Here is a 26,345-nt window from a genome sequence, read left to right as displayed (position 1 = left end):
TCTGCATTCTGACTCCATAGATCTTTCTTTGGATGTGAATATCATTTTCTTTTGGAATTGTCCTGGATCACTGTATTGCTTAGAAGAGCTAAGGCTATCACAGTTGATCATCTCACAATGTTGCTATTACTGTGTACAATGTTCTCCTGGTTCTGCTCACTTCACTCAGCATCAATTCATGTACATCCTTCCAGGTTTTCCTGAAATCTACCTGCTCATCATTTCTTATAGCATTACAATCATATACCACAACTTGTTCAGCCATTCCCCAGTTTATGGATATCCCCTCAATTTCTAATTATTTACACCAAAAAAAGAGTTGCTATAAATATTTTTGTACATGTGGGTCCTTTTCCCTTTTTTATGATCTCTTTGGGATACAGATCTAGTAGTGGTACTGCTAAGTCAAAGGGTATAATACACAGTTTTATAGCCCTTTGAGCATAGTTCCAAACTGATCTCCAGAATGGTTGGCTTAGTTCATAACTCCACCATTACATTGCCATGCATTACAACACTATGTCTCTCAAGGAATTCAGATAAGTTTCTGGTTTTCATTTTTTGGGAGTTGGTAGCAAGTCCAGGGAGAATTCTAATGTCAGTCCTTACCAAATGTCCCATAGACTCTTGCCAACCTCTGTGTCAGGTTTTACCTACCTTTACACACCTGGTTATGTGCAGACTATAATAAAAAAAGTTCTTCAGGTTAAACTTGAAATCTAGAACTACAGACACTACCTTTTGTTGTTGTTCAGTCATGTTTGACACTTCATGACCCCATCAGGGGTTTTCTTGGCAAAGATACTGGAGTGGTTTGCCATTTCCTTCTTCAACCCAACTGAGGCAAACAGGGTTAAGTGACTTTCCCAGGGTTACACAGCTAATAAGTGTCTGAGGCCAGATTTGAGCTCAGGAAGATGAGTCTTCCTGACTCTAGCCCCAGAACTCTATTCACTGAGCCACCTAGCTGCCCATAGCCACTATCTATCCATGCATTTTCACAAAGCACAATCTGAAAAACTCACATAAATGGATCAATTTGTCTCCCTTACATAAGGATCAGACAAGAAGAATTATTAGGAAAGCAGGTAAATAAGAAAGCAAGCCATTTACAGAATGAGAGTTGTTTCTGAGCTGACCAGGCATAATGCTAAGACACAATTCTGACTGATCTCTAGCATAAACTTCAGAAAATCACCACCTTCAACACTGTGTACTTTCTCTATGACTCAGTCACAAAATCTTCCTAACACAGTAGGTAGTGGAAAATTTCCAGGCTCTGTATAACCAAGTTGCTACAAAAATAAAAATTTTTCAAGATGAAATTTAATCTTTAATCAATTCCTCCAGAATTAGTTGTAATGAAATTCAACTTATACTAATAGGGTAAAATGGTGGTAAATCCCCTACTACATGCAGTGTTGTTCTGGCTTTTATTTCTCTACTTCTGCTCCAGAGGTCAGAAACCTCTCTGATCCTCAGTGGCACAAAAAGACTTAACCAATATCTACAATTGTCACCATCAGGCCTTCAGACAAGGAAGAAGCACAATAACATTGTGCTGCTATTTTTTCCTCAGTCATTACAGTAACATCTCTTTAATGTTGATCACCCAAATTCTGTACTTCTCTAGCAATATCAGTGTGTACATCAGAAAAAAACAGGAAATAGATGGGAAAGAATGCCCTGTTTTCTGTCTCTTAGTTCCAGTAAAATGAAGAGAGAACTAATTGGAGCTACTAGATAAAAAGAGTGGTTGGGAAGTATATACAAACTGAAGTTAACCACACATTCCCATGAGTGATCCAAAGCATACTAGGGAAAACTTACTCTTCTGCTGATAAATAATAATTCTAAATTTTGTAAAACATAGAAGTAAACAATTCCAATTTTTAAATTCAAAAAGCAAATTTCCATTTTATATAGTACTTCAATAGTTTAAATAATAGAAGATAAATATTTTTGTGATACTTTTCAACTTCAACATTTATAGTAAATATTAACCTCTAAATCCTTATAATATAATTGCGAGGTAGATAAAAACACTGAGTTGTCTCCACTTAACAGAAGGACAAAAAAGCAAAGAAGGTTACAAAGTCATAGAAAGGGCACAAAAAATAGATTAGAAATCAAGACTTCAGATGCAAGGAAAAGAGGTGAAAGAAAATCCATCCAAAATATAAGAAATTTCAAGGTAAATCTCGCTGCTGGTTTCAGGGAAAATCTAAAATCCCCAAGGTTGGTCAAAGGGCAAAAGCACATGTAATTCAGTTCAATTTAGATATTTTATTAAATGATTTGTATGTACGTATCACTAGGTGATGGAGAAAGATATCCAAAACAGTAAGGGATCTCCTTTTTCAAATGGACTCTTCATATAACCACATCTCATCTCCTCACTTATGATTTTTCTGTTAACAATTCCCAAAAGTTCAAGTTTGGAAATACCTTTAGAACCATAACCACGAGAGGTACTTGGAGATTTTGAACCAGATGGAGAAGATTCCTTCATTCGCCCAATAACATTTTCTGAAAGCTGAAAAAAAAATCCAATAAAATCCGTTAGAAAAGAGTATGAAATACAAATGACAGAAAAAATCCAAGTCATAGAGATACACACACACATATTTTTGTGCATAACAACTGGTCTATAGAAATTCAGATTGATGATGAGCAGGATGCTTTCAGAAATACCTGGAAAGACTTAAGTGGACTGCTGCTGAGTGAAGTGAGCAGAACCAGGAAAACATTGTACACAGTAACAGAAACATTGTGCGGTGATCAATTGTGATAGACTTAACTCTTCTCAGCAATACAATGATCCCGGCAGCTAGATGGCGCAATGGATAAGCACCGGTCCTGGATTCAGGAGTACCTGAGTTCAAATCCGGCCTCAGACACTTACTAGCTGTGTGACCCTGGGCAAGTCACTTAACCCCAATTGCCTCACCCCCCCCCCCAAAAAAAACCAAACAAACAAACAACAACAACAGCAATACAATGATCCAAGATAACTACAAAGGACTCATGATGGAAAATGTTCTCCACATCCAGAATAAAGATCTATGGAGTCTGAAAGCAGATTGAACCATACTGTTTCTACTCTTTTTTTTTTTTGAGGGTTTTCCCTTTTGTTCTGATTCTTCTTTCACAGCATGACTGATGCAGAAATATGTTTAATGTGACTGTACATATGTAACCTATATCAGATTGCTTTCTGTCTTGGGGAGAGAAGAGAGGGAGAAAAATTTGGAACTAAAACTCTTACGAAAACAAATGTTGAAAACTAATTTTACATGTAACTGGAAAATAAAATACTTTTATGATATAAAAAATAATAATTTGCCCACAGAAAATTATTTCCCTGAATATAGCATGTTCTAAGATTTCCTCACATCCACACAAAGCATCTTTGTATTATAAAGTATAATAACATGGAAAATCAACACCAGAAATTTAATGTATTATATGTTGTAAACTAATGATCTAAACCTCTCTTTTGCCAGCTTTCTAGTTTTCCTAGTAGTTCTCATAGAATAAAGAGTTCTTGCCCTAGCAATTTATGCCCCTGAATTTGATATGCATTAAACAATTGCATGCATTTGTTTCTAGGTCTTGTCCAATTCCACTAATCAACTTTTCTATTTTTATCTAGTACCAGCTAGTTTTGATAATTCTGCTTTAAAATATAGTTTGAGTTCTAATAGGAGCACTAAGCATTCCTGATTCCTACTTCTTTTCTATATCCCCTAATATTTTTAACCTTGGTATTCATTTTCTCCAAGAGAATTTTGTTGTTTTTTTTTCTAATTATATAAAGTATCCTTTGATTATCTGATTGGTATAGTACTAGACCTATAAGATAAATTGGGAAACATCACTTATTTTTATTATATTTATACAGCTCAGACATGAATGCTAGTATCACTTTAGTCATTTAAGCCTTCATTTGCCCAGTGTGTGCCTTTATGTTAAGTATTTTATAGATCTTGTTGTCTGAAATTTATCTTTCTAGCTCTTCCTTAACTTTTGCCTCCTAACTTTATTAAGTAATATAGAGAAATTCTAATCATTTTATTGATTCATTTTCACAGCCTGATACTTTAATGAGGCATGTATAAATTAAATTTTTGGTGATTCTCTAGAATTTGCTAAGTCAGTCATACCATCTGCAAAGAAAGATATAGTACCTAATGAGAGCTGCCAGTCTCCTATACCAATCTCTCCTTTCTAAGAAGAGTGGATCCTCCAGAAAGTAAAATAGATAATTTTGATTACATGAAATTAAAAAGGGTTTACGCAAACAAAATTAATGCAGCTAAAATTAAAAGGAAAACAGGAACGGGGGGGGGGGGGGGGGGGGGTTATAGTAAGTTTCTCTAATAAAGGCCTCATTTCAAACATATAGAAAACTAAGTCAAATTTATAAAAATACAATCCATTCTCCAATTGATAAATGGTCAAAGAATATGAAGAGGCAGTTTTCAGAAGAAACCAATTTATAGTCATATAAAAATGCTCTAAATCACTACTGATTAAAGATATACAAATTAAAACAACTCTAAATTACCACTTAAGACCTATCAGATAGACTTACATGACAGAAAAAGAAAATGACAAATGCTAGAGGGATGTGGAATAATAAGGACACTGATGCACTGATGGTGAAGTTGTGAACTGGTCCAATTATTCTGCAGAATAATTTGGAACTACACCCAAAGGGCTATTTGTGGTAGCAAAGAAGTGGAAACCAAAGAGATGCCCATCAGTTGGGGAATGGCTAGACAAGCTGTGGTATATGATGGTGATGAAATTTCTTATAGCATAATAGTGCTATAAGAAATGACAAGCAGGATGATTTCAGAAAGGCCTGGAAAGACTTATATGAACTGATGCACAGTGAAGTGAACTATACTATTCAAGGAAGAACTGTGAATGATTTAACTATTCTCAGCAATACAATGATCTAAGACAATCCTAAAGCACTAATGATGAAGTATACTATCTACCTCAAGAGAAAGAAGTAATATTGACTGAATATAGATTGAAGTATGCTGTTTTTCCACTTTCATTTTTTATCTTTTATTCGAGTTTTTTAATACAAAAGGACTAATATGGAAATGTGTTATATAACTGCACATGTATAAACTATATCTGATTGCTTACCACCTCAGGGAGGGGGTAGGGAAGGAATAGAATTTAAGATACAAAACTTAAAATAAAAATGTTTTTTAAAATATAAAGATCAAATAAGTTTAAAAAAGACAGAGAGTTACCATGCATGTCTTGTGAGGAGAGGACACCTGTCATAGCTTCGAAGCCTGGAGATCACCAGAGTGTTTATGTAGAAGGGGACATAGCTGCCAACTTGTTACCCTCTTCTATGAAAAACAACTGACAGCTATCAGTTCAGCCAGAGGTCCACTGATAAATTCTAATCAAGATCCACTGGATTCTAGTCCCCTCACTAGGAATTCTTGCTAAATACTTGAGCAGCTAGGTGGTACAGTGGATAAAGCACCAGCCATGGATTCAGGAGGACCTGAGTTCAAATCTGGCATCAGACACTTTACACTTACTAGTTGTGTGACCCTGGAAAAGTCACTTAACCCCCACTGCCCCACGAAAAAAAAAATTTAAATATGGATTATTATATTGTAACTAATTTCAACAAAATAAAAGCCATTTAACTTTTATAATAATAACAATGCTACCCATTCTTTTAATGGAAAGGAAAATATGAGAGAAAGAGGGGATGTATCACACCAGTCAATTACAAGAAAATGCAATAAGTGACTTTAGATTTATCCTTCCCATTTTCCATGGCTCCTTAAAACGATCTTTTGTTGATCGATAGATTATATAGACAACGGTCTTTTCCAATTTTTTGTTTTGTTAAATCTCCATTCTCTATTAAGAAAGAGTACTATTTTGAAAAAAATAAAAAAGAAGAGTACTATTCCCATAGCATACTTTTCAGTTTTCATTTACTCAATGAATACCCTCCAACATACTCTCTGACCATCTGTCCATAAAATGAACTCTCCTCCAGACACCTCCAGAAACATCCAACATCACCATTTCTGCCCACTATGGGCAGAACCAGAAGGGATGCAGATTCCCATTGCTGGTACCTCACAAAGCATTTATTATGTGTCTCATAACTGGTGCCTATTAATTTGGCTTGCAACTCTTGAAGCCCAGTTGAGGAGATGAGGTGATGCTTAGAAAGCATGAAAAGTATTACTTTGAAACCATACTTATTGAATTTGACACTCGCTTTTGACAAATTCCCTCATATGGCTTTGATGTTTGAGATAAATCTGTGAAAGACTCTTTTGTGGGCTAACTACCCATACATGCACAGCAGGTGTTCACAAAAATCCTATTAAGCAAATCTAATGTGAGTACTTCCCTGGATCTGCTTTGACAGTTTTGTCACCAGAAGTTCATCTTATGCTGAAAGAAATCCATCCTAAAATATCACACATAAATGGGTGCCTAATAGGTACCCTTTAAGGTACCATTTTCATGGAGTGATTCCCCAAGTTAGAACCTGGAAACAGGATAGAAAAAAGGTGATGAATGAGAAGACTGGAGTACATTTTGAGAAGGAAGACTAGTAAATGCTAGGCAACTAGATGACAGTGGATAGAACACTGGGTCTGCAGTCAGGAAGACCTAGGTATGGCCGCAGACAATTACCAACTGTGTGATCCTAGGCAAACTTAATCTCTGTATGACTCAGTTTCCTCAACTGTAAAATGGGAAAACAGCACCCATCTCACAAGGTTCAAATGAAATATTTGGTAAGCAGTTGGCATAGTGCCTAGGCCAGAGTTGATGCTTAAAGAATTCTTATTGCTTTCCCACCCCTTCCCAAACACTAAGAGTAAAAGGAAAATGCAAGACCCTGGAAAGGAGAAAAAAAAAGTGAAAATGGAAATAATTCCTAAAATTGTGAAATGTCAAAAGGTTCTTAGCAAGAAAAAATTTTAGAACAAATTCTATGGTTAAAAAATTCCTACAAGAAGAGCTGAAAGCCTTGTGGTTCCAACTGTACCAAAATGCAATGTTAGTGATACCACTAACTCATTCACTACAACATCAACTTCCAATCTATTTTCTAGTATCAATGAAGAGTTGAATAAACCATGAATATATACCCTACCTCCTGTCAGATGACTGACCAGAACTGGGCCAATTTTCTGACCATATAGGCATTATGCTGTAACCAAGAAAAGCTAGAAATCTGATATGACACTGAAACGTACTCTCTATATGCCTCAGATTAAGTGACAACCTCTTTCCATCTATGCTGTGAAGACTTCACTGTAAAAGCTGATGTCATCCAAAGGGGGCTTCCCTCAACTTCCCTCCATCCAACTCTTTACACTTCTCAGTATCATCAGTCTCTCCTCCTTCACTTGAGTCACAGAGGAAGAGGTATACCTAGTTTTCTATAAGGCACAATGTGCTTCTTTAATCCTGTCTCCTCTCCAGGACCTTTATTCCCATAATCACTTCATTTCTCATGCATTTACAATCTTCCTTCCCCTACCCTTCCTCTCCCCTCCTCCCTCTCTCCATCCTCTTCCTCCTCCAAACATTCTCAGGTTTCCCCAATCCTAAAAAAAGAAAAAAAATTCTTCCTATAACCCTCTATGACATCCCATTCTCACATCACCTCTCCTCCCCAACCTTAGGTGAAAGTTGGCTACTTCTGCTGAACTAATTTTTTTTCCTCTTTCATTTTGATTCTTTGCTACAACAGACAGCTCACTCAGTAGAGTGGGGAGGGATTTATTTTTTTTTTTTAATTAAGGCAATATGTGAAAAAAAAATCCTTAAAAATGAAAATTTTTAAATTGTCTATATCTGATGCTTCTACTTCACAACCCTTTGCAATCTGACTTGTGCCTCTAGTCCTCTCAAAAGTCACTCAAACATATGGTAGCACCTACTTTACTGGGCTATTATGGAGAAAATTCTGTCAAGCTTAAGGTACTATATACAGATTATGACAAACAGGATACTAGCAGAAGAACCTGGAAAGACCTACATGAACTGAAGCAGAGTGAAAGTACTGTATACAAAATGTCAGCAGTAGTGGGGGATGATCTGCTGGAAAGCATATGGTTATTTTCAGCAGGCAATGATCCAATATAACCCTGAAGGACTTATGAAGATTGCAACCCATCTGCAGAGAAAGAACTGATAGTATCTGAAAACAGATGGAAACACATTTCTTTTAATTTTTTTTTCCTTTTCCTCTTTGGCAATTCCTTAATCTGAAGTTTTGGGCTTTTTTGACTGTTTTCTCTCACAACTAGCTAATATGGGAATTTTTCCATATACTCATGTATAACTTATTTTGAATTGCTTGAGTTCTTGTGGGTGGGGGGTGGGAATGGAGGGAGGAAGAGAAGTTGGAATACAAAGTTTAAAAAAAATAATGTTAAAATTTGTTTTTACACATTTTGGAAAATAAATTTCTATTCAAAAATTTTTAAAAAGTCACTCAAATGGTGTAGTGGTCTTAAAGTCAGCAGAGCTGACTCAAATCCCACTTCAGATGGTTACTAGCTGTGCCTCAGAGCAAATCACTTAATTTCTCTGGGCCCTAGTTTCTTCAACTGTAAAATGAATATCTGATCTTATGACCTCACAGAAGAGCCCTCAGCAACAATCTAGCCCAACCAATACTAAAAACTGGTCTTTTCAGAGGCAGCCCCTTCCACTTCTGGACAGCTGTTACAAAGATGTGCCTTTCATCTATCTAGCCTGATTTTGCCTCTGTGTGCTCCCTTCTGGGGCCAACAGAATCAAGTCTAATCCTTCCAGGTCGAAGCCCTTCAAATGTCTTCTGTGAGTACTTTCCAGACCAAACATTGCCAGTTCGGCAATTCAATCGACAAGTCTTTACTAAGAATTTAATATGTGCCAAGACAATCACTACCCTCAAGGAACTTGCATTCCTTTTTTTTTTTAAATAATAAATATTTTTGTTTAAAGTTTTTAGTTCCAGCTTTTATCCCTAATTCCCTCCCTCCCTCTACCTTCCCTGAGCTGGTAAGTAATCAGATATGGGTTATACATGTGCAATTATGTAAAACATTACCATATTTGTCATTTTGTACAAGAAAACTTGAATAAAAGAAAAAAATGAAAGAAAGAAAAATAGCATGCTTGGATTTAAACCCAGGTCTTTCTGATTCCAAGCCCAGTCTTAAACCCACCATGCCACCTAAGCTGTAGTTTCCTCAACTACAATAGGGTGGTTGTGCTGATCAAATGAGAATGTGTGTGAAGCACCTGAAAACTGTAAATGGCTACACATCAGGTATTATTTGGACCAGGGAGTCTTAAACTTTTTTATTTTAAGGAGCTCTTTGGCAGTCTGGTAAAGCCTATAGAATCCTTCTCAAAACAATATTTTTAAATGCATAAATTAAAAAACACAGGACTATATAACAGAAACTGATTACACCAAACTGGCTTTTAAAGCAAGTTCACAAATACCAGGTTAAGAACCCCTGATCTAAGATTAGCTAATATGACAGAAAAGGAAAAAGATAAATGTTGGAGGGGATTTGGGAAAAACTGGGACACTCATTGACCACTGGTGGAGCTATGAACTCATCCAACCACACTAGAGAGCAATTTGGAACTATGCCCAAAGGGCTATAAAACTGTATACCCTTTGACCCAGCAATACTACTAAGTCTGTCTGTATCTCGAAGAGAGCATAAAAAAGGGGAAAGGACCCACATGTACAAAAATATTTATAGCTGCTCTTCTTGTGGTGGCAAAGAATTGGAAACTGAAAGCACACCCATCAACTGGGGAATGGCTGAACAAATTGCTCTATGAATGTAATGAAATATTACTGTGCTATAAGAAATGATAAGCAGGATGAGTCCAGAAAAACCTGGAAAGACTTACATGAACTGATGTATAGTGAAGTGAACAGAACCAAGAGAACATTGTACACTGTAACAGCAATATAGTATGATGATCAACATGAGTGACTTAGGTATTCTTAGCAATACAATGATGTAAGACAATTCCAAAGGACTCATGATGCAAAATGCTATCTGCCTCCAGAGAAAGAACTGATGGAGTCTGAATACAGATGGAAATATACTATTTTTCACTTTCTTTGTTTTATTCAAGCTTCCCTTCACAAAATTACTAATATGGAAATGTTTTACATGATTGTACAAGTATAACCTATATCAGATTGCTTACCATCTCAGGGAATGGGTTAGGGAGAAAGGGAAGGATAGAATTTGGAATTCAAAAGTTTAAAAAAAAAGACTCCTATACTAACAGTCCAAAAAGGAGAAACAAAACAAAACAAACAAAAAAACCCTGATGTAGGCTCTTCTTTCTCTGACAACATTCATCACTGTATGTCCTGTTCTTGATCCTCTTCTTCTCTATGTATACAATTTCCTTTGACAATCTTATTTCACTCCTACAACTTCAACTATTACCTAAAGTACAGTGAAAAGCACACTGGCTCTGAATCCAAAGGACCTTGGTTTAAATCCCAACTCTGATTTATTACCTCTGTAATCCTGAGCAAGTCACTTAAACTTTGTCTGCCTCAGTTTCTTTAACTGTAAAAGGGGGACAATATCACCTACCTCTGAGAGTTGTAGTAAGGATCAAATTAGACAGTATTTGTAATGTTCTCAGCATAATGCATGGCACATCATAAGCACTTAAAGTTTGTTTCCTTCCGTCCCCTTTTGCCCTCAGCTTCCTCATGTTCAAAATGAGAGCAATAATCTAGATCAAAGCTTCTTCAACTGTGGGTCGTCACAACCCAATATGGGATAAACGTAGGGGGCACGAACAATCTGGCAGCAAATGTTTGATTTGTATACATATTTTATATACCTGTATACCCGGGGTCACATACAAATTTCTCAGGTGAAAAGGGGTGGCAAGTGGAAAAAAGTTTAAGAAGCCCTGATCTAAATGACATCTATCCCTTCTACTTATCAACCTAAGATTCTTTGATTTCTATGTAAATGACTTCCAAATGACCTTTCCCCCGATCTTCAAGGTGTGCCAAACATGTCTGGATATCCCACCGACTCCTCAAGCCCTACATGTTCGAAATCAAAATAATCACTTTTCTCCCTCCATTTCCCTCCTCATAACTTTCCTAATTCTGTCAATGATGCTCCTAGTCATTCGGGTTGGAACCTAAGAATCATCTTTGATTCCCCCCCCCTCTTCTTTAAACCCCATGTCATTTGTTCAGTACTCTCGGTTCTACTTCTAAAATACCTCTCAAGGGGGCAGCTAGATGGCGCAGTGGATAGAGCACTGGCCCTGGATTCAGGAGTACCTGAGTTCAAATCCGGCCTCAGACACTTAACACTTACTAGCTGTGCGACCCTGGGCAAGTCACTTAACCCCAATTGCCCCACAAAAAATAAAATAAAATAAAATAAAATACCTCTCAAATGCTTCTACTCCTTTCTATTGCCACTGCTACTGTCCTAGTTCGAGCTTAGTGTTTTTTACTAGGGTTGTTCCAATAGCCTTACCTAATTCCTTCCATTCCAGCTTTTCCCTCCTCTGAGCTCTCCTACACGCCTGTCATCAACTAAATCATTTTGATGCTCAGCTCTGAGCAGCCCATCTTTCCCCTATTAACCTTTTAATAGCTCCTCACTGCCTACTTTTAAAAGCTCAGACTTCTTACTTCTAATCTGAATAGCCTTCACAAGCTTCTCCTACCTCTACATTTCTTTTCTTTTTGAGGGGAAAGGGAGTAAAATTTAATTGATGCCCTTTTTTGAATGCTACAGTTTTTCCCCCCCAGTATGCCCTCCAAATTCCAACAGTTCTCCCTTGTCAGAAAAAGAATGAAATAAAACGCATAAGCAACCACCTGTGACTGGATATGAAACAATTCAAACCTTTTACACTTTTCCCTGAATAAATCTGGGGCAATTCCCACCTCCATACATTTGTTCAGTCCAACCTGTATCTACATCTACGATGTGTAAAGAATTAATTGTTATTTGGGGTTTTTATGCCTCGGCACACTGGCCTGGAGCCCCGCAAACCGCAAGGTGCTCCACCCACTGGTTGTAGCCATTGCCCGGGCCCTGGCACCTCACGTCATCACCACTCGCCAACGCCTACATGGGCCTGGCAAAATTATGATTGGAAGCCTAGTGAGGGCAGTCATGTGACTGTCAGAGTGGCCATCCCATTGGCTGGGGCTGTGTGGGGTGTTTCTAGGTTTGCGGGAGGAGAACTGGGCATTCTAGGTGGAAGCTGAGACAGGCGTTCTGCTGCATATTTTCAGCTGATTCCTGGGCGGTGGTATTTTTTCAGGTATTATAATTTCCCTTTCCCCATTTTATTTCCTTTCCCTTGATCCTACTGATCTTGTTTGTGTTTTGTTTTTTTTTTTAAGTTCGTTCTTGTTAAAATAAATCTTGTTCTGTTTTGAGGGAGGCTGCCGGTCTCCTTCCTTTCCCCAATATTGCGGTGAGCCGCTTAGCTAGCCACTCCCCAACTAAAAATTGGTCCCCACAAATGTAATCTCCCTACTCCCTCCCTGAAGCTCCATATCAACCTATTGAAATCCCGCCTATGCCTCAAGCTCCCTGATCCCTACCCCCAAATCCAGAAGTCATTTATTTCTCCCTGCTTAGATCTTCCACAGAACTTAATTTCTATGCCTCATATTCACTTACCTACAACACAAAACAAACTATGTTTGTATAGCATACCTTCTTTATAGTATACTAAATAGACTGTAAAATCTTTGAAAGCAGCAATTGTATCTAACTCATCTTTGTATCCCAGACAGTGGAGCACAGTGCTTTTATACATAATACATGATTAATAAATATTTACTGAATGAATAGATGCCAAGAGACCAAAACACAATAATTCAAAATAGTCAACCTCAAACTGTAATACAAAGCTTGATATTATCATTGATATCATGAAAAAGAAACTAGATAAAAAGTTGAGTTCAACAGGCATGAAGAGCCATCAGTAATAGGAGGGAAGAGGGGGGAGCTAAGGTGGCAAAGTGAATAAAGCCCTGGATTCAGGAGGGTCTGAGTTCAAATCTGACCTCAGCCACTTGACACTTACTAGCTGTGTGACCCTGGGGGAGTCACTTAAGCCTCATCACCCTGCAAAAAATAAATAGATAAAGATAATCTGGAGGCCTCAGTGGACTGCAAGCTCAGTAAGAGTCAGCACTGATGAGTCAACTAAAAAAGCTAACGGGATCCTGGGATGCATTAAGGACCTAACTTCAAGGTATAGGGAGGTGATAGTTTCACTATATTCTGCACTCATCAGACATCATCTGGAGTACTGTATTCAGTTTCCAAGCACCAATTTAAGAAAGAAGGATATGGATAAACTGTAGGGTCCAGGGGAGGGCAACCAAGATAGTGAAGAGCCTTGAGTCCTTGGCATATAAGGATTAAGTGAAGGGCTTGTTTAGCCTAGAGAAGATTCAAGGGAAATGCAATCAATGTCTTCAAGTATTTAAAGGGCTGCCACGTGAAGGAGAAATTTAAATATGTTCCATTTGACCCTGGAGGGCCAAATGAGAAGCAATAGGTGGAATGTGCAAAGGAAATTTAGGCTTAATAACTATAAACACTTCCTAACTGGACATTCCTAGAACATCCAAAAGAGGAATGACCTCCCTAGAAACGTGACAGGGTTCTCCTCTTTGGAGATCTTCCGAAGTATGTCAAACGTTATAGTGCGATAATTTCGGCTGTGTCTGCTGAGGTCCCATCCTCATGATTCTCTATGATTCCTTGATTCAGATTCACTTAGTATGGCAATACACTCAAAGCATAAAGCTTATAATTATCAAACTACACATGTAACTTATTTTTAGGTAATAATTACTGAAAGGTAATACTTTATTAAATCTGGCTAGTTCTGCTGCAGTAGAATAAATAGGAGGGTGTTTATGTGTGTATTTATTATTCTAATATTCTTTAAACATAATTTCATTTATTAGTTTTAGCCATCCTACTTCTGAAAACAGAGATATTCAAATTCCAGATTTGGTGGGCAATGTGTCAACCCTAAGGGGCTGGTATACCAACCCTGTTTACTACCTTCAGGCAAGAATAATACAAGTCCCACTCTAACATTTATCCTAAGCTGATTAAATCTTGTATTATTTGTTTAATTTTAAAATTCTTTTTTAAAAAAGTTTTGAGTTCTAAATTTTTTCCCTTCTTCCCCTTCACCTCCCATTGAGAAGGCAAGAAGTGTGATTTCAATTATATTCCTGAAATCGTTCAAGACATATATTCACATTGATTAGATTCAATCTTACACTTCACTAACAGATACTTGTTCACTATCTACCAACTACCTGGGTTTCTTTAGAGTACTTTAAAAAAAAGTTAGGGGAAAAGAGGTTGAACTCGTTGGTGTCAGGTTAGAAATAGCACTGGAATAGGAATCAGAAGGCCTCCGTTCTGATCCAGATCTGCCACCTATGAACTTGGACAAGTCACAACTAAATTTGAAGCTGTTTCCTCCTCTAAATAAGGGAGAAAATAAAGTGAAAGTAAAGTAAAAGTAAGTAAAATAGGGGAGTTGGATTAGCAGGATGTGATCTCTGGGGTCCTTTTCAACTCCAAAGTTCTTTGACCACAAGGTCTTCTATAAAGGGGGTAGGAAAAAAACAGAACCCTCCACCCCGCAAACATACACGGCCAAAGCACCGCAGAAAAGGGAGGCACGTGGTGCCCAAGGCTCTGGTGACCTAGAGAAATTCGGGCAGGGCGGGAAGCCGGGAGCCACCCCAAGCGCAGAGACCCAGGCTGGCAAAGTCAAGGTTCCAGGACACGCTGCCTCCCAGGGAGGGTCCAGAGAGCTCTGGTCATTCAAGCAGGACCAAGAGAAGTTAGTGGCAGTTACAAAGCGAAAGGTAGGAAGGGTTCGGACAAGTCAATGCCAGTCTCTGAACCTCAGTTTCCTCATCTGTTAAGCGGGCTTAATTGAGGTCTAAACTCCGTCCAGATCAAATTCTTTAACTCCCCACCCCCCACCCAGGAATCCTCGGCCACGCTTATGGGGAGTGGGCTTGGAGGTCGGACCAGAGACTCTGGCCCAGACGCCCAACACCGCCGCCCCCTTACTCACCCGGATGCCCTTCACCACAGTGATGTTCTCGTTCTCGTCCGCCTCGAAGGTGACCCGTCGGGTGCTGGACGTCCCTCCCATGGCTCTTCTCGCACTACTGCCGTGCACCAGCGGAGCGGCCCCGATCTCCGTCCGGTACGCACGCACCTACACCGCTGGGAGGAGAGCCCGCCCGGTGCCCCTTGCCCTTGTTCTTTCCCCGCGGGTGAGACACGGGCCACCCCAGGGACAGCGGCAAGGAGACAGCGCCGGTTCTCCCCTCCGGGTCCTTCCGGTCATGCTCAGTAGCAAAAAGATACCCTATTGGTCCGCGTGGCCAAAGGCCCGCCTCAAGTCCTCATAGGGGCCCCGGTAATTGGCCAAGGACCCGGATGCTATGGCGCCTCGTCAGAGATGAAAAGTTTCCGGAACCCGTCGGTATGATGGGATTTGTAGTCTGGGAGGAGTGGTTGCTATTCGGACCTCTTTAGACTTAAACCTGAGAAGAACCAGGTGGGACACGGAATTCTGGGATTTGTAGTCTTAAAGAGCCAGTAGTTAACGAACACTTGCAAGAGAGGCGCTTCATCCTTAAAGACCTGCAGACGAAATAACCACACTTATTTTGCTTTTATTTTTTTGTTGTTGTTCAGTATTTCAGTAATATCTGACTCGTCGTGACTCCAATTGCGGTTTTCTTCGCAAAGATACTGGAGAGTGGTTGGTTCCTTCTCCGGCTCGTTTTACAGATGAGGAAACTGAGGCAAACAGGGTTAAGTGACTTGCCCAGCTAGTAAGTGTCTAAGGCCAGATTTGAACGGATCTTCCTAACCTTAACCCTGCCCCTCTATCCACGGTGCCACCAAGCTGCGCTTTTGCCCTTATTTACCGCGAGTCTACTCCTCTCGGTACTTTTCATTCATTCAATTCATTCATTCCTTCAAGAAGCATGCTTAAGCCCCTATTAATAATGATGACGATTCATCCCCCTTTTTGAACAGTCGGTAAAAAACAGATTCATGAAAGCCCATATGATTTCAGCCCGGGGTATCTTTCTAACCAAAGAAAGGAATGGAATAAGCATTTGTGTGCTGCCTACTTTGTGCCAAACACTGCTAAAAACACTTTTACAAATATCATCTCATTGATTCTCACAATAGTCCTATGAGGGAAATGTTATTATTATCCCAATTTTACAGTCGAGAAAACTCGGGCAGAGGTTAAGCAACTACTATGTTCTAGTCACTGTGGTAGAATCTGGAGGGGTCAAAAGGGAGAAGAAAACGGGTTTAGGCCCTACAAGCTTTCAAGACATTTACATTGTGTTGAAAATACACTATGTAGAGAGGTAAGTTAATACAAAATATGCAAACTAATTGTTACTGGGTGGTGTAGTAGGGCATTAACAAGTGGGGAGTTTTGTTCAATTGTAGGCAAGGCCCTGTTTGTTCTAGGCAGTAGAGATAAGAAGAGGAAAAAAAAAACAGTACCAGCTCTCAAATAGCTTACATTCTGTTGTGAGAGATACAACAGCTCTACAAAGTATGCATAAAATTATACAAAGTGACGTCAAGATGGAAACAGCACTAACAACTATGAATATCAGGAAAGGCTTCTTGTAAGAATGGACAGCTGAGCTGGCCTTTGTTATAAAAGTTAGGAATTCTAAAAGGCAGACATGAAGAAGTAGAGCTTTCCAGACATAGAAAACTACCTGTTTAAAGGCAGAGCAGATGAGAAGTGTGATGTCTTCTATAGGAAACAGCCAGTCAGCTTGATGGATATAGACGGTACAAAAAGAGGAAATATGTATGAAATCACTAGAAAGGTAGAGAGGAACCAGATTGTATAAAACTGTAAATGTTAGGCTGATGATTTAGTATTTTAACTTAGAGAGAATAAGGAGTCATTGAAGATTCCCTTCCCTCTAGATTTTAGGGATACTATTCTCTCGTGGTTCTCTTCCTACATACTGTATTCTCAGTCTTTTTTGCTGGATCCTTAACCACATCACAACCTCTCACTGTAGGTGTCCCACAGGGTTGTTTCCTGGGTCCTCTTCTCCCCCTATACTGCTTCACTTGGTGATCTCATTTCCATGGATTTAAGTTCTTTATCAGAGACCAGACCATAGGAAAGAGAATGGTGAGTGATGAATCAATCAGTCAGCAAGTATTTATTAGCCCCTCTATGTGCTCACCACTATGGTAGGAGTACAGAGGAAGAGTGAGTCCTTAAATGATGGCCTCATATTTTTTTCCAGTAAAATAGGAAGTGAAATCTGCTAAGAAGGAGATGAGGAAGTATAGGAGTTTTGAAGGGGAAGGAGGCTGTGTGGAACAGCCAGTGTAGAGAAAGTGATCAGGAATCAATCACAAAAGAGTAAAAGGATTGCCAGGCAGCAGTAATGGCACAGTTGAGATTACTTAACATACATTTGTAGGGAACCCCATCAGCATTGGTTGTACTTGCTTTTTTTTACTTTTGGGGGGAGGGGCAATGAGGGTTACGTGACTTGCCCAGGGTCACACAGCTAATAAGTGTCAAGTGTCTGAGTCCAGATTTGAACTCAGGTCCTCCTGAATCCAGGGCCGGTGCTTTATCCGCTGTGCTACCTCACTGTCCCCGGTTGTACATGTTTTTACAGGAACATAGAGCAGCACATGAGTAAAAGAGAAGCTAGATGGTGGGAGTGACCCAGAGTTGAGGTTTTGCAAGGCATAACTCATGACAAGAAGGTAAGGAATTCAAGGGTAACCAATAGTACATGGCTAAAATAGTCAACTATGGGGTCTAGACCAGGGCTTCTTGAACTTTTTCCACACATAACCCCTTTTCTCCCAAGAAATTTTTACATGACCCTGAGCATATAGGCATATAAAATAGGTATACAAATCAAACATTTACTGCCAAATTTTTCACAACCCCTAAATTCAGTTAAACCTACGATTTAGGGGGCAGCTAGGTGGTACGGTAGATAAAGTACCAGCCCTGGATTCAGGAGGACCTGAGTTCAAATCCGGCCTCAAACACCTGATACTTTCTAGCTGTGTGACCCTGGGCAAGTCACTTAACCCTCATTGCCCCACAAAGATAGATAGATAGATAGATAGATAGATAGATAGATAGATAGATAGATAGATAGATAGATAGATAGATAGATGAATGAATAGATAGATAAATAATAAATAAATAAATAAGTGAGTGAATGAATGAATGAATAAAAATAACTAAATAAATAAGTAAATGAAGAAATGAATGAATAATTGAATAAATGAATAGACAAATAAATCTACAGTTTAAAAAGCTTTGGTCTAGACTGAAGATGGAGAAGTGAGACTGAGTAGGAATAACAGACTAGGAAAATAGGCAGGAATAGTGAGACTAGAGGGAATGAAGAAAACAAAGAATAGTTTTATGAATAAGGCCTAGGGAGAAATTGAAGGAAAAGAAATTAGGGTTAGAGAAAGGTATTTCAGAGTTTGGGATCATAGAGGTGGAATGGTCATGGATGACCATCAGATCAGAAGCATGACTATCCATTTATATGAATGCAGTGGAATGAAAATGAAAAAGAGGAGAATTTAGGAGACTAAGTAACTGGAAGACCAGTGGTTAGAAAGAAGGTGAAGAGATCTAGAATGAAGGGAATTTGTTAATAACAATGTGGTACCATGAAAAGAACACTGAAGCTGAAGTCACAGAATCTAATGATAGGGGCAGCTAGGTGGCACAGTGGATAGAGCACCGGCCCTAGAGTCAGGAGGACCTGAGTTCAAATCCGGCCTCAGACACTTAACACTTACTAGCTGTGTGACCTTAGGCAACTCACTTAACCCTATTGCTTCACTTTAAAAAAAAAAAAAAGAATCTAATGATAGATCCCATCTTGGTACCTACTGTGACCTTGAGCCACTCACAACTTCCCTGGGTCTTAGTTTTCTCATCTGTGAAGTGAGGAGTTTGGAATCGATAATTTGTAGGGTCTCTTCTAGCTTTAGATCTTTGATCCAAATGAATGTGATCTATGAACAGAGCCAGGATTCTAGAGTTTGTAATGGAACAAAAGGGTAGAAGAGGATGTGGACTGTGGAGGGGTAGGATTAAGGGGGAAATGGATGAGAGTACATGAAAAGAAAGGATGGAGGAGGAAGGAGTTTTGCCTCAGCAGATGCTGACTCTAAATCATAGGAAATAAGAGAAAAGGAAACTGAGAATTTTGTCAGCCAGAGAATAGAGAATAACCAGTGGATAGGGGCAGCCTAATCTCTAGGATCTAGCTAGGTGATTCAGTAGAAAGTGCACTGAGGAGTCAGGAAGACAATTTCAAATGTGACCTCAGACACTTACTAAGGTTACTGTGTAACCCTGGGCAAGTCACTTAACCTCTTTTTTTTTTTTGGTCGGGGCAATGAGAGTTAAGTGACTTGCCCAGGATCACACAGCTGGTAAGTGTCAAGTCTCTGAGTCCGGATTTGAACTCAGGTCCTCCTGAATCCAGGGTTGGTGCTTTATCCACTATGCCACCTACCTTCCCCTACTTAACCTCTTTTTGCCTCAGTTTCCCCAACTGTAAAATGGGGATGATAATAACACCGACCTCCCAGAGTTGTTGGGAGGATCAAATGAGAGCATTGTAAAGCACTTAGTACACTGCTTGGCATATAATTAGTGCTATTTAAATACTTACTGTTGTTGGTGGTGGTGATGATGACTGATTATTTACCAAGTAGTAAATAGGTCTTAGAGAGTTGCCAGAGGTTCAGAGAGGATAAATGACTTCTCCAATACAAACCCACATCTAATAAGTATTAGAAGTGGGATTTCAACCCAAGTCTTTCTGATCCCCAGTCTAGCATTATGCCATGCTGCCAGCCTCCTACCTGGTACTCTGGATTATTGTGTCAATATCATACCCATCCCACTCCATCCTGCTCTCTGTTGTTACTGTAAACACTACTGTAAATTTCATTGGTTAAAAAAAAAGAGTGTCCACACTGACAAAATCACAATTCTATCAAAATATCAGTATCTTTGAACTGGAGAGTTCACTGTATACAATCACATTTTTCCAGACCCAGCTAAACTTTTTTTTATTTTTCAAGTTTTTCTGATGCTATTTTTTTAGTACTGTCCAACCACCTCCCCCTAAACTATCCCTAATAATAAATGATTAAAATTAGGCAAAACCCAGAAATATGTCGGCAAATATCTGTCAACTTTCTGCACCATAATCTACTGCCACATTACAAAAGAGAGGTATGTTTGATCATCATTCTTCTGGAATTAAGATTGATAATTTCATTGATCTCAGTTCTGATGCCTTTTAGTGCAGGTCCTTCAACCATATATCAAATTTATTGAATTTCATTAGCGTGACGTCTGAGATCATCCACAAGCTGACAGCCCTCAACCTTTCTTTTCTTGTCTGATATCATTCCCTTCCACAAACTCCACATTTTAGACAAATTAGGCTATTCTCTGTGCTTCCAACATGCCATGTACTTTCACACTTCCAGGATGGATGGGAAGCTCTCAAAAATGACATTCTGAAAGAATAAAGAGAAACAATACTGATGAGGATGAAAAGGGAAAGTTGTCAAAAAAAAAGATCAATGTGGGTACACAAAGAACTCATGAACCATCTTAGATTTTTAAAAGACATGCAGGGGCATCTAGGTGGTGCAGTGGATAAAGCACGGGCCCTGGATTCAGGAGGTCCTGAGTCCAAATCCGACATCAGCCACTTGACACTTACTAATTATGTGACCCTAGGCAAGCCACTTAACTCTCATTGCCCTCACCAAAAAAAAAAAAAAAAAGACATGCAGAAGATGAAAGCAAGGACAGGTAGTGAAGGACAAATAGAAAAGCATGGCATGACCCTGTAATAAAATTGTTAGGAATGCTAAAGCTAGGAATGAGATGAACCTGACAATGAAAGTTATGAACAATGAAAAGGATTTGGGGTGGGGGACTATATGGGGGAAAGTGGGGGAGTGGATCAAGACAGGGATAGGATCACTGCACAGAGTAGAAAGAATGGCAATAACAGTTGACAGAAAGCTTTGCAGAGCTTTTCAGGTTTTGTTTTTGGTTTTTTGTGGTTGTTTTGTTTTGTTGGGGTTTTTTTTTTTTTGCTTCTGTTTCTCTGTCCAGGAGAATGTTTTCTTGAATTGAAAGGGATAAAAGAAAATTGGCTAATGGAGAACTGATAACCAAGATAAGTAGAAAGACAGTAAGAATGTAGATGCTCTTGAGGAGTTCAAGTCATGAGTCCTATATGAACCACCATGGAGGATATTGACAGAACTGGCAACCATGATTGGTGAGCCCCTATTAATGAACTATGAAAAGTACTCAAGAATAGAAGAGCTATAGAAAAGGTTGGAGAAGGGCAACTATTACCCAATTTTTATAATAGAGAAGATAATAAAGTCTGTACAAGACAACAAACATGATTTAAATTCCTGACAAAATCCTGTAGTCATAAAGAGATAGTTGTTAGACATTAAGCAAAGGAAGCAGTATTCACAAACAACCAACAGAGTTCCATCAACCATAGGTTGTATAGAAGAAGAAGGAGGAAGGATATTGAATGGGGTAAATTATCCCACATAAAAGAGGTGCAAAAAATCTATGATAATGGAGGGGAGGATGGGGGAGAGGGGGTGGAGGGCAAAACTTACTCTCATCAAAATAGGCTCAAAGGGGCAGCTAAGTGGCACAGTGGATAAGGCACCAGCCTTGGATTCAGGAAGATGTGAGTTCAAATGTGGCCTCAGACTCTTGACACTAGCTGTGTGACCCTGGGCAATTTAACCCCCATTGCCCTGCAAAAAACCCAAAACAAAACAAAACAAAAAAATTGGCTCAAAGAGGGAATAACACTTAACTGGATATAGAAATCTACCTTTCCCTATATGGAAGTAAAAAAGGAATCGGGATAATAGGGGGAGACTGATAAAAAAGGAGGGCATATTGAGGGAGGCAGTAATCAGAAGTAAAACACTTGTGAGGAGGGAAAGGGGAAGATGGGGAGAAAGTGAAAAATAGTGGGGAGGGAAATACACATTTAGTTATCATAGCTACAAACATGAATGGGATGAATTAACCCATTAAACAGAAGCTGACAGCAGAATGGATCAAAAACCAAAATCCTACAATATGTTGTTTATATGAAACACATTTCAATCAGAGAGATACACACAGGGTAAAGGTAAGGAGCTAGGACAGAATCTACCATGCTTCACCTAAAGCAAAAAAAGCAGGGGGAGCAATCATGATTTCAGACAAATCAAAAGCAAAAATAGATCTAATTAAAAGAGATAAAGAAGGAAACAATATCTTGCTGAAAGGTACCATAGACAATGAAGTCATATCAATACTTAACATAGATGCACAAAATGGTATAGCATTTAAATTTTAAAGGAGAAGTTGAATGAGTTACAGGAGGAAATAATTAATAAAGCTATGTAGGGGACCTTAACCTTCCCCTCTCAGAACTAGATAAATCTAACCAAAAATAAATAAGAAAGAAGTTAAGCAAGTGAATAAAATTCTGGAAAAGTTATATATGATAGATCTCTGGAGAAATGGAAATAGAATGGGAATTGAATAGAGAATAGAAATGGGAGTAGAAAGGAAAGTACCTTATTCTCAGAAGTACATGGCACCTACACAAAAATTAACCATGTATTGGGACATAAAAACCTCAAACCAAATGTAGAAAAGCAGAAATAGTAAACACATCCTTTTCAGATCATTATGCAATAAATATTACATTCAATTAAGGACAATTAAAAGAGATTAAAAATTAATTGGAAATTAAATAAACTTATCCTAAAAAACAATTGGGTCAAAGAACAAATAATAGAAACAATTGATAATTTCATTAAAGAAAATGACAACAATAAGACAATATATCAAAATTTGTGGGGTACAGCCAAAGTGGTATTTACAGGAAATTTTATATCCCTAACTGCTTATACCAATAACATAGAGGAAAAGCAGATCAATTAATTGGTCATGTAATTTAAAAAACTAGAAAATGAACAAATTAAAAATCTCAATTAAATACCAAAATCATCAAAGGAGAGTTTAATAAAATTGAAAGTAAGAAAACCATTGAAGTAATAAATAAAATTAGAAGCTGATTTTATGGGGAAAAAAACAATTAAAAAGATGAACTATTGGTTAATTTGGTCAAAAAGAAGAAGATCAAATTACTAGTATCATAAATGAAAGAATTAAACTCACCACCAATGAAGAGGAAATTAGGATATTTGTTAGGAACTATTTTGCCCAATTAAAAGCCAATAAATTTCATGATCTAAATGAAATGGATGAATATCCACAAAAAAATATAAATTACTCATATCAACCGAAGAAATAAAATACTTAACTCAATTTTAGAAAAAGAAATTGGACAAGCCATCAATGAACTTCCTAAGAAAAAACCCCAGGACCAGATGGATTCACAAGAAAATTCTACCAACCATTTAAAGGACAATTAATCCCAAAACGATATAAAGTATTTGAGAAAACAAGTGAAGAAGGAGTCCTACCAAATTCTTAGGAGACAAACATGGTGCTGATACCCAAACCAGGAAGAACCAAAAACAGAGAAAGAAAATTATAGACCAATTTCCCTAATGAATATTTATGCACAAATTTTAAATAAAATACTAGCAAAGAGATTACAGCAAAGAATCATACACTATAACCAGATGGGATTTATACCAGGAATACAGGGCTGGTTCAACATTAGGAAAACTATAAACATAACTGACCATGTCAAAAACAAAATCAACAGAAATTATACAATTATCTCAACAGATGCAGAAAAAGCCTTTGACAAAATACAGCACCCATTCCTGTTAAAAACACTACAGAGAAGATGGCGGAGGAAAGGCAGTGAGCTCCTGAACTCATGACATGATCGCTCCAAAAAACATCCAAATAGGAAAATGCCCAGAGCAGCAAAACTCACAGAAGAAAGTGCTGAAATCATCTTCTAACCAAGAACGGCTTGGAAGGTCAGAAGGAGGGAGCTGCTGTGCTGATATAGGAGTCGGACCCAACCCCACAGTCACCCTGACACAGATCCAGTCTCAGGAAGTCCTCACCAGAGAAGGAGACCCCCAGAGCCTCTGAATCAGCTGAAGCACCAGTGTCGTCTGGAACTAAGCTCACAGTCTGGGGAGTGGGCTGAGCCCTTGGCAGGGGAGAGACTACAGGGGTCTATGCTGGTGTTAAGGAAAAACACTAGAGAGCATAGGAATAAATGGAGTTTGCCTTAAGACAATAAATAATATTTATCTAAAACCATCAGCAAGCATTATATGTAATGGGGATAAGCTAGAAGCCTTCCCAATATAATCAGGGGTGAAGGAAAGATGCCTATTATCACCTCTACTATTTAATACTTTAATAGAAATGTTAGCTATAGTAATAATAAGAAAAAGAAACTAAAGGAATTAGAAGAGGCCATGAGGAAACAAAACTATCACTCTTTGAAGACAATATGATGTTATACTTAGAAAATCCTAGAGAATCAATTTTTTTAAATACCTAAAATTATTAACAACTTTAGCAAAGTGGCAGGATACAAAATAAACCCATATAAATCATCAGCATTTCTATATATTACCATCAAAGTCCAGCAGCAAATGATAAAAAGAGAAATTCCATTTAAAATAACTGTTGACAATATAAAATACTTGGGAGTCTACCTACCAAAACAAACCCCAAAACTATATGAACACAACTATAAAAAACTTTTCACACAAATAAAGTCAGATCTAAACAATTGGAAAAATATCAATCACTCATGAATAGGCCAACCCAATATAATAAAAATAACAATCCTACCTTAGTGCCATACCAATCAAAAATATTTTGTTGATGTAGAAAAAGTAATAACAAAATTCATCTGGAAGAACAAAAGCTCAAGAATATCAAGGAAATCAATTAAAAATATGAAAGAAGGTGGTCTAGCTCTACCAGATCCCAAACTGTATTATAGAGCAGTAATTTTCAAAACCATCTAGTACTGACTAAGAAATAGAGTGGTAGATTAGTGGAATAGAATAGGAATGAATTACATTACAGTATCATCTACTATATGATAAACCCAAAGATCCAAGCTTTTGGAACAAAAACTCATTATTTGACAAAAACTGCTGGAAAACTAGAAAACAGTAAGATAGAAACTAGGTATAGACCAATATCTCATACCATATATCAAAATAAGGTGAAAATGGGTACATGAGTGGTGGGTACAAGGGTGATACCATAAACAAATTAAGAGAGCATAGAATAGTTTATGTCTGATATATGGACAGAAGAAGAATTTAGGACCAAAAAAGATATAGAGAGCATTACAAAATGTAAAATAGATAGTTTTGATTATATAAAATTAAAAGGCTTTTGCACAAACAAAACCAATATAACTAAAATTATAAGGAAAACAGAAAACTGGGAAAGAATTTTTGTAACAAGTATCACTGATAAAGGCCTCATTTCTCAAATATATAGAGAACTGAGTCAAATTTATAAAAATACAAATCATTCCCCAATTGATAAATGGTCATAGGGTATGAACAGGCAGTTTTCAGACAAAGAAATCAAAGTTATCTACAATCATATGAAAAAAATGCTCTAAATCACTACTGACGAGAGAAATGCAAATCAAATCAACTCTGAGGTACCACTTCACACCTATCAGAGTGGCAAATCTAACAAAAAAGGAAAATGTATGTTGGAGAGATTGTGGGAAAACTAACATGCTAATCCATTGCTGGTGGAGTTCTGAACTGATCCAACAATTCTGGAGAACAATTTGGAATAATGCCCAAGGGTTATCAAACTGTGCATACCCTTTGATCCAGCAATATCACTGTTAAGTTTATATGCCAAAGACATTCCAAAAAAGAGAAAAGGATCTATTTGTACAAAAATATTTATAGCAGCTCTTTTTGTGGTGGCTTAGAACTGTAAACCAAAAGGATGCCCATCAATTAGAGAATAACTATAAAAGCTGTGGTATATGATTGTGATGGAATATTATTATGCTATAAGAAATGACAAGCAGGATGATTTCAGAAAGGCCTGGAAAGATTTATATGAACTGATGTATAGTGAAGTGAGCAGAATCAGGAAAACATTGTACACAGTGACAGCAATATTAT

The 26,345-nt window shown here is 38.0% G+C and overlaps 1 protein-coding gene across 3 annotated transcripts in view; it reads right to left on the bottom strand.

Annotated features, from left to right (window-relative positions):
• The window catches only part of CHCHD3 (coiled-coil-helix-coiled-coil-helix domain containing 3), a 341,349-nt gene extending 325,903 nt beyond the window's left edge, over positions 1 to 15,446 (bottom strand). For all 3 annotated transcript variants that reach the window (XM_043968935.1, XM_043968936.1, XM_043968937.1), the window contains exons 1-2: positions 15,175 to 15,446; positions 2,449 to 2,536 (exon numbers count right to left, since the gene is read on the bottom strand). In XM_043968935.1, coding sequence (XP_043824870.1) covers positions 2,449 to 2,536; positions 15,175 to 15,255 — 169 coding nt within the window. In that variant the 5' untranslated portion in view covers positions 15,256 to 15,446. The remainder of the gene's footprint in view (positions 1 to 2,448; positions 2,537 to 15,174) is intronic.
• Positions 15,447 to 26,345: the final 10,899 nt, after the last annotated feature.

This window comes from Dromiciops gliroides, chromosome 5 (genome assembly GCF_019393635.1).
Source record: "Dromiciops gliroides isolate mDroGli1 chromosome 5, mDroGli1.pri, whole genome shotgun sequence".
Lineage (NCBI taxonomy): Eukaryota > Metazoa > Chordata > Mammalia > Microbiotheria > Microbiotheriidae > Dromiciops > Dromiciops gliroides.
This window is presented reverse-complemented; position numbering and strand designations above follow the sequence as displayed.